The sequence below is a fragment of the Taurulus bubalis genome (genome assembly GCF_910589615.1).
Source record: "Taurulus bubalis genome assembly, chromosome: 12".
Lineage (NCBI taxonomy): Eukaryota > Metazoa > Chordata > Actinopteri > Perciformes > Cottidae > Taurulus > Taurulus bubalis.
Genome location: NC_136600.1, coordinates 11,828,049 through 11,843,881, shown reverse-complemented (window position 1 = coordinate 11,843,881; position 15,833 = coordinate 11,828,049). Strand labels below are relative to the sequence as shown.

The 15,833-nt window shown below is 38.6% G+C and overlaps 1 protein-coding gene across 1 annotated transcript in view; it reads right to left on the bottom strand.

Annotated features, from left to right (window-relative positions):
• Positions 1–15,833, bottom strand: part of syngap1b (synaptic Ras GTPase activating protein 1b) — a gene marked incomplete at both ends in the record, with an annotated part of 125,903 nt that overhangs the window by 2,707 nt on the left and 107,363 nt on the right. The window contains 2 exons of the mRNA XM_079227457.1: positions 5,580–5,641; positions 11,513–11,585. Coding sequence (XP_079083583.1) covers positions 5,580–5,641; positions 11,513–11,585 — 135 coding nt within the window. The remainder of the gene's footprint in view (positions 1–5,579; positions 5,642–11,512; positions 11,586–15,833) is intronic.

Genomic DNA, 15,833 nt, shown 5'->3' with positions numbered 1-15,833 from the left:
ACCGTGTTTTCCTTTGTGTCGTCTCTCTCTGATTTGGCTCAGTGTTGTGTTTGACCTACTCCCCCTTCTTCTGCTATGCCTGTCGTTGCTGTTGCCGTGGTTCCGGTTGCCTGTGAGGTTGTCATGGGGGAGGATGTTTGGTTGCCACGGAGCTCTCCATTCTGACTAGGATGTTGATGAGGAGTGGGTAGAGAGGGAGGGTCTACATTTTGGGAGAGGACTCCATTGTGGGGCGAGCTGTTGGAGGAAATGCCCGAGAAACTGAGGCCTTGATCGTCGGTTACCGTTCCTCCTCCTCGTTCTCCTCCTCCGCCTCCACCACCTCCCCCTCCACCTTCAGTTTTCACACCGGGGTCTGCAGAAGCCAGGGAGGAAAGCTGGTCCTCCTGGCGAGATAGAGAGAGAGGGGAGGGGAAAGAGGAGTGGGAGCAGGGAGAGATGGTCGTAGGAGAGAGGCCATTCAATGAACGATGGGAGGGATGTGAGGAGTTGTAAAGGAGATGTCCAATCAAGGCAGATAACATGACATGTAGAGGGAATAAAAATCACATGTTGAAGAGGCGTGGTAGTGTGGGAGGAAGTAAGAATAGTGGGATAAAGATGGGAAGAGGACACAGGAGGAAAATCACCAGAGAAGAAATGTGATCGAGTTGTGTGGAAGTGGGTAAACGTCAAACATTGACAAGTACAAAGAACCGGTTGGAATGAGTACATGTAAAAGCAATGGCAGAGGCAAAGTGAGGAGGAATTAGAAAATAAAAGACAAGTGATAAAGGATTGGAAGGACCACACAGAAAGAAACAGAGAGACAGACAGAGGAAAGAGAGAGAGAGAGAGACAAATGAGTTACGAAATTGATGCATGGCGTACACCAATAGAAATGGCAGCACAGGGAAAGGGACACAGGGAAAGAAGGCATGAAGGGGAATTACAATTCTTGAGGTCAAAGGGTCCTGATCCTCTTTGGATGAGTAGCAAGGAGTGTTTATCGGGTGTGACGAAAAGTGTCATTCTTTGCAAGGGGTACAAATCATGTTCAATAACGACTAAGTTTCTACGTAATGTGCAAGCTTGAGTACGTAAACGTTTTATAATTTAAAGACTACAGAAGAACTCTACACTTATTGCTTCTATAAACATCTTAACAGCACATAGCGCAGCATCAGCCTGCTACTACAAACATGCAAAAAAACGTCAATAAGGAGCCAATAAGGAGCTCAGCGGGAAATCTCAAAAGCAAGATAAAGGTGCCTCCTACCGCATGGCAGTAAAATCCAAACCTGTCAAATTCACCAATCAAAATATCTAACTCAAACCCAGTGATGGCATAGCCATGAGCTGCTGCGTGGGTGTTCATCCCGGGTTGGAGCTTTTGATTCGTGATTAAGCCAAAGTTTTGGTTTTGACATCTTTTCTTACCTACATTGGTGCAGAATAACAGCAATGCAAGACTAGATTCATTATTAGTTTGTATCGAGGTCTGTTTGCAAGCCTTCACTCCCAGTCTTGTTCACTGACGTCTGTGTAGGAGCAGTGGGGAGAGAAAACAATTGGGTTATTTTGCCAATGGACAACTATGAGGACTCTTTTCGAAATGGTACTTAATGTATCCAAGAGCTGCTGCAAGATGATTTGAATATAGAAGCATTTAGAAAGCTGGAAATCACAGTTTTACCATCAGACCTCTGATAGAACCTCTTGGAATAATTGCACTTAATTTGTCTTGCCAGGCACATTTGCCGTGTGTTGTCTAGACATAATTACTCTGAGCGGAGAGCCATCTATATGAGCGTGGAAACATGTGCAATAATTTAACTCAGGATTGTTCTTAATCAAACATCGGGAAAAATATGTATGACTTCAGATACCAGTTTAAATGCAAGAAGTATGAAATACTGTAACATGGATGGAATGGCGTGCTGTAGAGGGGAGAGACAGGAAGTAGGAGGGATTGTTTGGTATGCATCCAGTTGAGAAAATGAATCAAAAGGGTCAAAAAGCAATATTAGCACTGGATAAACTGTGTCTGATGGGTGTGTCCATTGTGAGTGGAGGGTGTTTCCATTTCACTTTAAAAAAACAAAAAATACAAAAGTGAAAAGAAGAACGAAAAAAAAATTACCCCAACATTTGATGTGAATTAGCGGGCCTTTTCTCTTCTCAATCAGAACCAAAATGAATGAAAACATCTTACAGCCGCTAACTGGTGCTATGAACAGCTACAGTAGACAGTTACAGGATGCCAGTAACATGACTCCTTCTAACACTTGTTTCATTACTCTCAAACACAACCAACAGCGTCATTTAATATCCATGTGTAGACCAATACACATGTCTATTAAACTCAAGAAATCAAGCAGCTGAACAAAGACATGGTGTAAAAAAAATGGTTACTGACATCCTTTTTTTAAACTTACCAAGCTTGCTTCACTCTCTGTGGGCTGTTTGATTACTTGGTGCATTCAATTACCGCTTGGTGTGAAAGTGTTTTTGTTTTTTTAAATGTTTTTATATTAATGAAAAATTGGGGGTACTGGAGACAGAAACACAAAACACTTAGTGGAGAACTGAAATGTTCGGTGTATAGTAATGATGCAGGTATCGTACACACAGGTTCTTACCCATCTCCTCCAATCTCCAATCAATTTCAATCGTGGATGTCTACAGAGCAAACTGTAAAATCGTACTCACAGTGTTGGTTTAATCAACGTTGAATATATATATGGCAATCATAAAATTTAAAGAACCCCTGTATGGCTTAAGATGACTTGCTTCCAGGTTAAGAGCTCTAACTTTGACGCAAAACCAACAAAAAACCCAACGTAGTACGCATTTCACACATCAGACGCACCGCAACAACTGGCCAACGCCACCATTCAACCAAATAATGTGCCCAGGTGCCAAAACACATAAATATCAGACACAGACTCACTGGAAGACACAGAGAACACACAAAAAAACAAAACAAAAAACATGTGCACATTAATCAGTGTTCTTCAGGGAAGGATTGGGTCAGATACGGAGATTTCCCATAATTCCCGTTGTTTATCTGAGGGCGTGCTGGGATGGGAGGGATGAAGAACTGAATGGAAATGTAAGTTCATAACACAGTGGTTTAAAAATATGTCATGTGGGAAAAAAAAACTACAATAAAAGAGAATTCACGCAATATTTCAGAGACTTTTTACAGATTTATCAACAAGAGTGGAGTTTTCCACCAGGCATTTAACCAGTAAACCTGTAACATTTAAAGCCTTATTTCTTGTTCACAAATCTGGATTGAAGTCTGTGGAGTCATAAACATGTGATGGTGTGTATTCCCTTTAAATTTAGATTTTCTTTTTTACGTTGCTGCTTAGCAAAAAGAAAAAGGTTTGCATTGAAATTGCTCAAAAGATCAAATCTAGTATCTGTTTATTCATCAACTAAAGCCTTGTCATTGGACTATTGTAGGAACCAGAGGGAATATGCACCTTGTTCGTAAATGCAACAGTATACCTTTTCATTCAGTTGACTGGTGTGTATTATGAGGACTAATGTTTAGTTTATTCAAAGTTAACCAAGGCCAAGTGAATAAATGAGGTGACTATTAAATGTGATGAAAATCTGAGTTCAACATCTACAAATGCCATCATCTTAAAATATCGGAGCTTAATAATCAATGGTATTAATTGATTATTTTGTATTTCTCTGCATATAAACAATTTACCCAATGCAAAGAGTTATCGGAAGCTCTCCGTATATGACATGAAAATAATTTGCAAACAATACATTTTGTCATAGTCTGTGCATTGCTGGTTATGACTGAATTGTGTTGTCACTTGCAGAAGGGATGCAACAGTCACACACAAAACATTCAATGTTTAACATCGTGAAAAGACATTAGAAAGGTTGAAGCTGCCGTTGTACTTCTATATATTTCTGCCAATGTCTTTAATGTGCTCATTGGTCAACATAAAGGGAAAAAACATCCTAATTCATCTGAAGTGATTCAAATAAACTCAAAAGATCAATCGCAGAAGATTTGCACACAGGAAGGCACATCATTGTGTTCAGAGGGTGACAACAAAACCAGAACACCTAACCACCTTTTTTTCCATCTGGGTGAAACAAAGAAAATGACCCTTTTTTGTTTTGTTTGGTCAAGCAGAAAGAAAACTTACTTCATACAATGCCACTCATGGCACTGTGCCATAAATTACACAATTTCATAATTTGTCAGAGAACAAGAGACTTTGCATTCGGGCAAGATGTTTGCATGGAAAAATGGTTGTTAATTGTTGCACTGATGACTCAACCAGGAGAGCAGCATGCCGAGTCGAGCCAAAGAGGAGCTCCAACTGCGAGTCATCTAACATTGTTTAGTAATCCAGTAAAAATTTGACTTTTACTGGAAATAGCGTCTGCCTCTTGCCCTCACATTACCACCGTTAGAAGGTCTTCAATAACCATAAGAAGTTCGCTACAAGAGCTAGCTGTTAAAGGGATAACACATTTTAAAAACAAAATCGCTGACTATGCACCTCATGCTTTATCGTGTACAAGCGTTAAAAAATATTGTTGCACGTATATATCTTTTCAGATGCACTGAAGTGTAATAATTAATTCCAGAGAGCCTCGTTGCTGGTTGGGGACTAGTAACCACGGTAAAGTGTGCCAACCGCAAATGGCCAAATGATGATTCGTGAGAATCATAAAGTCTGAACTTCTTTAAAAAATAAAAAGATCTGCAGCGATGACGTATTTGTGTAAGCCCTCGATCGAGCAGCCAATTTTTTTATTTTCCTTCTTTTTGTACCAAGCTGAGCAAAGTGAAATCCTATTCTTACACTGAAGCATTATTGTCATAACAGAGCTGTCCGCCATTCATTGATATGAAAGTTGTCACCACTACCCCATTGCACTGTGGGATATTAGTGCTTGTGTAGTGTCCAGTGTTCGCAATTTGAGTATTATTGGTCTCACACTACGGTTTCGGAACAAACTAAAGAATCTCACATACTGTTTTGCGTACCAAATAGCACGTTATTATGGGATGTTGGATGCAACCAGCATCTTGATTTGCCTCAGCTTGTCTCAAATTAATTAAACACAGCCTCTCTTGTTGTTGTTTTTTGTTGAGGGATAATGCTCTCTGTCAGGAACGAGTCATTCAAAATGACAGTAATTATTCATCTACATTCAATTTCCAGCCTCTCTCGTACATTTGGTATCTTGGGTTGAAAAATGATCACTCAGCCTGGTGACATTGCATTACACGATTTATGGTCACTACACTTCAGACATAATATTTCAGATGAACTGCCAAGTTTCTCAGTGCAGCTTTAAATCTCTGAAATGTTTTGTTGTCACTCTTTCAACACGGATGCGTGCCCTTCAAGTAACCTCTGTCCAAAACACTTTTTTTACTTCTGAAAGATACATGGAAATGTAAGTGCGCCTGTCAGTGTGTGTGACTTGCAGTGAGTTCACAGGATGCTTTCGCGTATGGACAGGGACGCACATAGAGAACAGTAGAAGTGGAAAAGAGGCAGCAGGTTATGGATGGAGAGTGAGAAGTTTGCCGGTTTGTTTATTACCTGGTTACTCGGGGTGTGACAGGCGCGAGACGGGGCTGCACTAGGATGGACTGACGCCTCCCCTAAGAGAAATCACCGTATCTCATCAACATAAGAGGAGAGGAGAGGAAAGGAAAGGAAAAGGAGGATTGAAAGCAGGAGGCAGAGGGAGGGGGAAGCTGAGGAAAACAACAACCACCCAAAAACAATACATACACAAATGTACAACAAAATAAAGGAACAGAAAACAAGGACATAAATATAAATAAAAATGCGTACTAACGCACAATGACATACGCATACATAATGCCGACCATTCACGCAACACAATATCATCAGACAACCCAACAGCCTGAAAGCATTAAAGCAGCTTGCCATGCGGTGTATCAATAACATAAATCATGCTAAGGACAATTCGTGCGCTCCAAAACGACATCTGCATCTGAAAACAGTTGATTAATCCAATAGACTTTGGAAAGCTACATGTCGCATGTTTCCTGGTTCAGAAGCGTCAAAGAACATGCGCATATACCAAGCATGCAATCATCTACTCTATGAAGATAAATATATACACACTTGTAAAGCCCAGAATCATATTTGCATAAACACACTAATTAACAGAGAGAAACAACTGAGAAAATGATCTCTGCATTGTACTGTAACACACACCACACGCCACACATTCAGGAAGTAACCAACAGTCAAGCAGCTGCAGCAATACACACGGATCAAGAAGTGCAAGCAAATCGTATGTGAATGAAACATTGATATGATTAATGCCGCTGCAAAGGAAGCCGTTTTCTCATGAAATAAAACTCACTGATCAAACTGACTGATCAAAAGCTGCGGATCAAATGGTGCACATCGTTCAGCAAAGAACTAAATAATGCCTCCATAAATGATGATGAACTGTTAAATGTTACAAATTTATAACTGATAATATGCAGTAATTACCAGATCCTGTAAAGACTGGCATTGATTGTCTTAAAAGGCCTTTTTATTATAAATTCATAATGTATTAACTCACTAATTGTTTAAATTATAAGTAAATGTTATTATAAATACATGTATTTGTTTAGCACTGCCCTATACAAATACATGTAATCTAATATGAATATATTTCCTTCCAACCTTTCCCGGTAACGAATATTACCGCTAGAAAAAGTTTCACCATGACAAGCTTTTTACGTTTTTGATCAAATTGACAACTTACTAGACTAGACTGGTGGTATTGCGAGTGCTGCTTCTGACAGCACGCAACCACATTTTTATAAATTTTAAAAAACAGCAGGCAAAATAAAAATGGAAGACTGTTGTAAATGATATTCGAGACTTTTCGTTCAATTCTTTAGAAAGCTTTTTGAGCCCTGCCCTCATCAGTTGCAGATACAGTCGTTACTAATGCATTCATGGCCTTTTAATAGCACTTGTGAAATCTCAAAATGTCTGGAGGGAAGTCCACTTTTTACAGTGTGTGTTTATTTTGTAGTCAACAGGATGCTGTTCTATGGCATCGATACCCCTGTGTTATTATGGGAGCTCTAATTAAGTGCGGGGTGTTGTTTTGGAAGCTGGTAGCAGAGGCCTGAGGAAACAATGGCATCATGCCTCTCCCCTCTCCCTCCATGTTAATTCTCTGCTCCCTCTCTCAGCTGCTACGTGTGCCCCAGTCTCACCCAATAAAACTTCGCTGGACTTAACTGTCTGCTTGTCTTAAGTGTTGTAGTTTAAGAACACGAGGCCCTGAAGCTAAGATACAAAACAGACCTGTAATTTCTGGTTAGAACGGCTTCACAAAATTCTCCCTGAAAGCACCGGCTGTTTTTAGCGAAAAGTAAAAACTTTAACAGTGTTTCAACTGCTACTGTTTTTACCTGTTTATATGGCAGCAATGGAATCCAATTCAATAAAACAGGCATGTGATACATACTTTGTGATGAAGATGGATTAGATGAGTAGCCATTCCATTTGTAGAAGCGTTCAAGGTCCCCAGATGATGTATCCCAATGATTTTTGGTGATTCCCTGATCCCCAAACTATCGAATAAACTTATGGACTGTAAATAAGTATTGGAAGTAGTAGATGAAGCGTCTCCCATTGGTTTGTGGAATGCTGTTTTGAAGCCTCAAATTCAACATGTTGGCCATCGCCATCTTGTTTTTTCGTCCATCGCCATCTTGGTTATTTTGCAACCAGAAGACCACGAGAGGGTGGAGCTATGCAAAACCGAATGATTAAGAAGACATTTTTAGGCAACCAAAATGTTGTTCATGAACTGAAAACTCGCAATGAAAGGGTTAAAGTTTTAAGACGGAAACCAGGACAACACTGGACCGGACAATGTTGTGGAAGCGACCTGTCAATCACCTTGTAGCCCCGCCCTAAAGCACATCCTGCTTTATGGTCTGTTTGACTCAAAATGGACCATCATTTACTAAATGAACATAACGCTGTATTGAAGAAGACTTGAAACTAGAAATTGAGACCTAAACTCATGTTTACTGAGGGAATAAATCAAGAGAAAAGTAGAGTTATTATCTTATAGACTTTTATACAATCTGACTGGTTGTCTTCAATTGCATTTCATTGATATTTACCAAACTTTACTGTAAACAGGTCAGCTGTGTGATTGGGTTTTCTATTGTTATAAACTGCCATACTTTTATTAGCTTTTAGTTAACTTTTGAATCACATTTTTTAACCACTCTGTGCTCTGGTTCATATCCTGAAATGTATTTAAGTACATTAAATATGGTATAAACATGGTACAGATGTCTTTTTACTTGGAACTAAGGACCCCATGTAGAAGGATTGTACAACGCCTACATTTATGGAGTCCTTAATTCCAAGTGAAATTGTTACTTTACACCACACTGTAGGTGCCCTGCAGCTTGCAGATAACCTCCAGCACTGTTTGAATGTTAAGCAGGATGCTGCTTGCAGTGTGCTGCTCTATAATCCAATAAACATTTTTGTCAAGGCAGTATTGGAGCTTAAATTGTCTCTGGTAGATATAAAGCCATATGTTGCTGCTAAATGCTAGTGTAACCCTTTAACGCGCCTCTTAATGCTTCTCACGAACTTCCGATCCAATACGCCAAAAACAGCATTGTGAATTACATTTCGAGGGAAACCTATTATGGTGTGGATTACGTTTGATTTTGATATATCTCAAATCATTTTCAAATGAGTCCGCGAAAGGAGGAGATTGTGGTGGTGGATGGGTCAAAATGCAAAGGGGTTTCACCTGGGAAATTGCTGTTCATGTCTCATGTAATCCCAGGAGTTGTGTTATGTTACGTTGTTGACGTTAACCACGATTTTTAAAATGTTTATAACTGGGACCAAAAATAAGTGTCCCTCGGAACATCATTGAGAGTGAATTTTAGTTGTATGGGAATGTGATTTTGTAGCAGACAGGGTTGCAGACTTATGCTGCGTTCACACCAAACGCGTTGTGAATTATTCGCGCGAGTAGATTACATGCAAAGTCAATGCACAGACTCGAATGGATGCGGAAAAGTGAATTTCCCGCCGGGCGACACGAAAAAGCGTTGTGAAAAATTAAACTTGCGAAATATTTCAACTCAGGCGAAGAAGTGAATTTTTCGCAACGCTTTTTCGCCTGACACTGAGTTGTGAAAGCCAATCAGCGTTGAGATGCTCCACCCGTCGTCACTGCCGTCCTGCCATTGCTGAATTCAACTGGCTGCTGGTCCGCCTGAAGTAGCGCTGGAAGCGGCACTCATTCAGACACAGGTCGGAGCTGTGTGTGTGCCCACGGATAATATTATGAACCCAGACACGATGGCGTTTGATGTTCCGACATTTGTGGGACTTCCACAACAAGTATAAAGCAGAACTAGTGGTTATTTAAATGGTGGATGGTGTAAATGGTAACTGTTTCCGCAGAGTTAAGCCACGGAAAAGCCACGCCCCCTTTCCGCCGCGAAAAAAGGCGAATGACGCGAATTTACCACATAATATACGAAAATTCGTGTGAACCCAGCATTACAAGCCTGTTTCCTTTTTTTATACACACAAAGATTAATAAACAAATATTCACCTCGAACTGATTATTTTACATGTTAATAAAGTTTGGTATCAGTAAGTAATTCAAAGAAATAATTCACTTTAATTCCATTTTGACCTTGTACTAGAACTAAAAATAGTTTTGTGTCACAGAGTTACACCCTCACACATACAACACCTTTTCAGCTGACAATGAACACGACTCAGAATGAGTCATTGGGCTTCAGAGGTTCTGTTTTTTCCCACCTTTTACAGTACATTTTAAACATTTAACTGTTTATTGTTGTTATATTCTGCACTAAATGAAATCCCACATACTTGTTTCTAATTGCCTATATTCCATGGCACTCAAATCATCGCCCTTCGCTGCAAACTTTACTTACACAATGGAACAATAACTCAATTAGTCAGTCGAGAGGAAACATAAGCAAATATATTTGTCATTTTTTATGAATTTAAGGTTCTCAAATTTGAGAATTAGCTGATCTTATATGATAGTAAATTAAAGATTTTAGGGTTCTGGACAGTTGGTCGGTCGGACAAAACAAACATGTAATGATGACATTTTGGGCTCTAAGAAACTGTGATGAGCATTATTTTTACTGTTGTATGTTGAATGTTAACAGTTAATTGATTAATGATTGAAAGATGATTGGATAATGAAATTGTAATAATGAAATGATGATTACAACTTAATGCTAAATATATATATATATATATATACATATGTATATATATATATATATACACATATATATATATATATATATATATATATATATATATATATATATATATATATATATATATACACATATATATATATATATATATATATATATATATATATATATATATATATATATATATATATATATATATATATATATATATATTTTACATGGGCCATAATGAGTTCCTCTATTTCCGGCACTTTAAATATGTATTGATTCTAACAGCTGAACTTGAGCGACTGTTTTGAGTGCATGACTTTTACTTGTATTTCTACCATGTGGTAATGCCACTTTTACTGAAGTAAAAGTTCTGACTACTTTCTCTACCGTTACAAATATCAAGAGAAAGAAAATAATCATTCAGTCTCAATATGAGAGTGTCTAGGTTGTCATTAGAAACTGATCTGTGTAAATGTCCACATCTCTGCATGAGTAGTTGCTTTTGCATTACCTCTTCCATTCTTAGCGTTATTCCTCAAACACAGATGCATACAGATATATATATATATATATATATATATATATATATATATATATATATATATATATATATATATATATATATGTGTGTGTTTATAAATAGTTATATGGTCACACTATATTTACAGCATGAGTCATGCTTGGAGGTGGGCTAGTTCTTTTTGACAGGATAAGAAATGGAGCGGGCTGAGAGCATGAAATGAAAACCGCTGAGGGGGGGCGACAACAACAGCAGCATCACCACGCAGCATTTGGGGCTCAGCTGTTCAATAACCTGAGCGGAAGTCTGGTTCTACATCATGTGTGAAACAGGTTTTAAGGAGTTTTAGCCCCGACATGCTCGGCAGAAACATTCGACAGAAACAATCACCACAGGCCGAGAAAATGCTCACAGAGCCAGCTGGAATCAGACATCTCCACAGCCCTTTTTGAGCTGAATGCAAACAGCAACACACTCTGATCTTCAAAGCTCCCAGGTATGTCAGCAGACAGATGGCAGTCAAAACCCAAACACAGGGATGGGGTCAGGGACAGGGCGAGACAATCAGAGGGACCGCAGACACACAGCAGATGAAATAATAACAGTAGCAGTGGGGGGAGGAGGAAGGGGGGTTGGGGGGAGGAGGAAGAGAGGTAGAGGGGGATAGCAGAGAAGACAGCACGGGCCATCCAACGGACTCGACGAAGAGAGGAAGCAGTCTCACAGACCTGATCAGGGAAAATCCTGGTTTTTGGCTCAATCACGGGCGGTCCCCTTAACTCATCCTCCACAGCCATGAGTCTTGGAAGCAGAGAAAAAGAGAGAGGGGAGGGGGAGGGGGAGAAAGAGAGGGAGTATTAGGAATCCAAGATGATACTTAACAAGAAGTTGAGCAGTTGCATCTTCAACATCTTGCCCAACACCACCACCACAATGTTGGTTACCTGTATCTCAAATCTGAATCCCAGTTCAATCTATTAAGCCCTTGCAAATGTTGGGCGGCAGTAACCCAAGCCATGCTTTCTGAGGCACTGCCAATTTTCCCTGGTTGGGACGGTTTTTTTTTTTTTCTTCTTCTTCTCGCCCCCTTGAGATTCATCAAAGCACTTTTTGCTCGATTTAAGGTGGTTTCAAAGCGCAATTAGGGCCAACTGTGGACAATCGCGCTCGGTCATGTGAAGCGAACGGTTCAGTAACAGATCCCGATCATCCCCAGGGAATTACCCATCTTATGTAATATGGACTGACGAAGGAACTGGTGGAAAGAACCCTTTGACTAATCATTTCAAAGACTCCACTCGCAGATATGAGCGAGCTTACCGATGGAGTTTTCATGAGCCATCGGACAATGCAGGTTTTCACAGCTCTCATGATTATCCAAGTACTCCAAATGGGGTCGTTTGAGGATATTTCTCATTCAGGGGTATCTTGCAGTCACGCGGCCAAACTGTGAATATTGTTATGGTGGCGATGAATCCCAAATAGAAGTTGGTGTGAATAAAAGAACTCCTCTTTGCACGATTTCATTGGGTTGCCTTCATGACTTTCCATCTGTTTTACGTGAGTTTACAGCAGCAGAATGAACACCATTCCAATGTGCTGACATGAAATAAGCTTGCTGGGATATCATCCTTTTAAAATAATGCACAAAAGAGTAACTTTATGTTTGTGTGGGTGAGAGGACCAGAGAGATTGTCACTCGAGGGTTCATTAAGCCACCAGGCCAATCAGATAGTTGACATTGAATTGCCACCATGTTTCAATGCAGAGTAAATATAACACCAATCAAGACATATTGTGTGACCGAATGCTATCCTCACATTCATATATCGGTTTATTCAGAACACAGAGAGGCACATGTTTGACAATAAAGAACGAAAATCCACAGGTGAAGTTTCAAACATAAGTGTTTGGATGTTTTATTCCATAAATAATGTACAGTGTTGAGAGTTATTTATTTATAATATTTTTTTTTTTACAAAAGAAGAGAATAGGAAAAGAAAATAATCAATCATACTGTAAGCACACACAGAGATATAAGCACTGTCCCGAAAAACAATGGAATGTAACATGGGTATACAGCATTAAGATTTTGACATGACTTCAAGAGGCAGACAATGATTCATGTGGGTGATATGTTACAAAAAAATAAAATAAAAAGTTAAGCTTTTTATATCCAGTTGTACTTCAAGTAGTGTGCTTTTTGAGGTCAAGTCGTACATGTAGTCAAAACAATGTGTGTTTCTACCAACATGAGGTCACAATGTCTGAATATTTTGCTACAGAGAAAAAAGGCAAGAGACAAAGGTGTCAAAAAGGATGCAAAGTTGATGGAGAGAAACAGACCTGGATCAAACAGCAGCTGCAAATACTTTCTTTTTCTTTGCCAACAAGTGCGACATAGAGGACGTTTCTTTGCCTGTAAAACTTACCTCTCAACACGTGAGTGGCACTCATGCTGCAGACCCCCACCCGTCTGGTTAAAGCAAACTAAGAGTTACTTGCAACTATTTGACACAGGTCTGTAGAAAGGTGACTATAAACCCTTGGCTGTTGCTACAAGCCATGCCAATCAGACCGATATTGATCACACACACATCAAGCCAAAACTCATCACCACTATGAATTCATTTGCAAGATTTAAAACACAAGTTTTGCCGGAGTATAATCTATACAGCCTATCAATATATTCTTGCTACAAAAGAGAGGCGGATAGACTGACACCAGAATATTATCTATATCTCTGGGGAGGAAAAAATGATATTATATGGTGGCCCTTTTAATAATAATATTTAAGTCATACGGTAACTGCATAAGTTAAAATGACAGTACTGTCTAACTTTTCTTAAATAGCTATTCTGATCACCATGTCACTGGACACCACCAATGACGGACTGCAAGTCAAAAGGCATACCAAGCATATACAGCAAAATTATACAGATATAATAAAATCTTTTTCGCTTTAATTAATAAATAATATCCATTGCACTCTTTCATTTTAAATGCAGATAAATTCACAAACACCGTACAGATAAGCCAAAAACAAGTTGAGAACTTAAGAACACACTTTGCAGAACATACTGTTGTCAAAGAGTCACGTCATTGTTGTCATGTTGTCATGTTGTCTCTGTGGTATTTTGCACGTTACAGTATTCCAGGTCTTTATTTTTTAGATACTGTGGATGGCACCTGGTAAAAGGTTTTGGCAGGAAGTTACTGTTTCTTAAGGACGACCCAAACGGACATTATTAAAAACAAAAGGTTGTTTCTTCATGTTACTTATAATGTTTGAGTCATGTCATCCAACGAAAAAGACTTGGCAAAGTTAGTGGAAGGATACACGTACATTTAAAATAAGGTGTTCACAAGGGTACATGCAAAATACATATATGGAAATAAAATTGGATAGTTTATATTTACAAGCAGTGTGAAACACGTTATTTGTGTCCTTTAGAAATTTTCAAGAAAATAGCACTAAATTGAGAAGAAAATGTTTTTATTCTTTGAATTTTGGTTGCTGGAATAAAAAAAAAAGTAATAATCAATTCCAGATTATGACTGACACATTTGAGACATATCTGACTACATACAGACAAAAAAAACTGTACCAATTATGAGATTCTCCAAAGCAAAAGTTTGACATTCCTACCGTGGTCAGGTCTATTCTGAAGTCAAATATATCAATTATTATCAGGAATTATCAGGAGTAATGGGTTTTTACAGCATTTCATGTGTTCAGAGATGTCTGTCTCAATACTCAAATGTATAAGTCATTGTAAGAAAAACTAATTTAATCTGTTTTCCGGCAACCTAAAGATCTCACAATTTCATCATATTTTCTTTTTAATTTATAAGGAACACAGGCGACACATTTGACACTTCTTCTGAATAGAATCCATTTAATCCATTTATATTCCCTTATTAACACCTTATTTTGAAGTCCAGGCGCAGCCACACCAAGTCCACTCACTTTACCAAGTATATCCTTTTCAGCTGGATCTGGACTGTTTGTTTCGGTTGGTTTGAATCAAACATTATGAGTAACAAGAGAAAGAGACGTTTGTCTCCTGATATCGAGTTAATCACGTTGTCATCTTCCTCGAGATACCAACATAATTAACTTGTGATCTCTGGCATTCAAAAACATGTCTGAATTATGTCTGTTTAGGGCTTCCGTAGTTCTTTATGTACACAAGATGCGTACAATATACCTCAGCAGGATCCTGCATGTGCATTTGCACAGACAGCACATGTAGACATATTGTATCTATTATTGCGCTTCTCCTGCTAAAAAGTTAGCTATTGCAAGGTTAAAATAGTTATAATCTCACTCTCTATAGAATTCATATATATTTCATATATCATTGATATGGCTCTTGCATCACAGACTTTAATATGCTATGGATTATAGTTAAAAATAGATTATTACTATGACAGCTGCAATCAAGACCATTGATCTTTTTCCCCCAACTGCAAACTCACAGTAAATCTGTTGTTCAGTTCACAGCCAACAGCTTGGGGAAGATAAATACTTTATATTTAAAATAACCAAATGCAGTAGAATATTTTAACAAAAGATAATAATAATTTAGAGCCTGTAGCCAACTAATGGAATCATTAGCCTAAAGAAAATATAAATACAAATGCTACAGGTAAAGTGGATTCAGTGTTTTCAGTGGATTTAACCTAGCATGACCTAAAAATCAATATTTGGCTTTGGTTTAAATGAGATTGTTGAAGAACAAAAAGTGTATCTGGTCTAATGACAGATATCGGATTTGCTCTGAGCAAAAAGTAAAGTCAATGCACAGAACATTAAGGCTTCTCTCAAAGTAAATCTCTGACACTTGAAACACAACGCAAAGTGTTTTAGTTCTGCTGATAAAGAGATCTTCTCAAGTCTACGTAGGAGCCGTGAATTCAGGACCACTTGTGCTCCTTTTTGCAGAACCTGAGCTTTAATTTGCATCGACGTAAAGTATTTGAACGTGAAAATTTAACATAAAAGTCAACCAAAGATGACATATAACATAAGTCTATGGTTACACT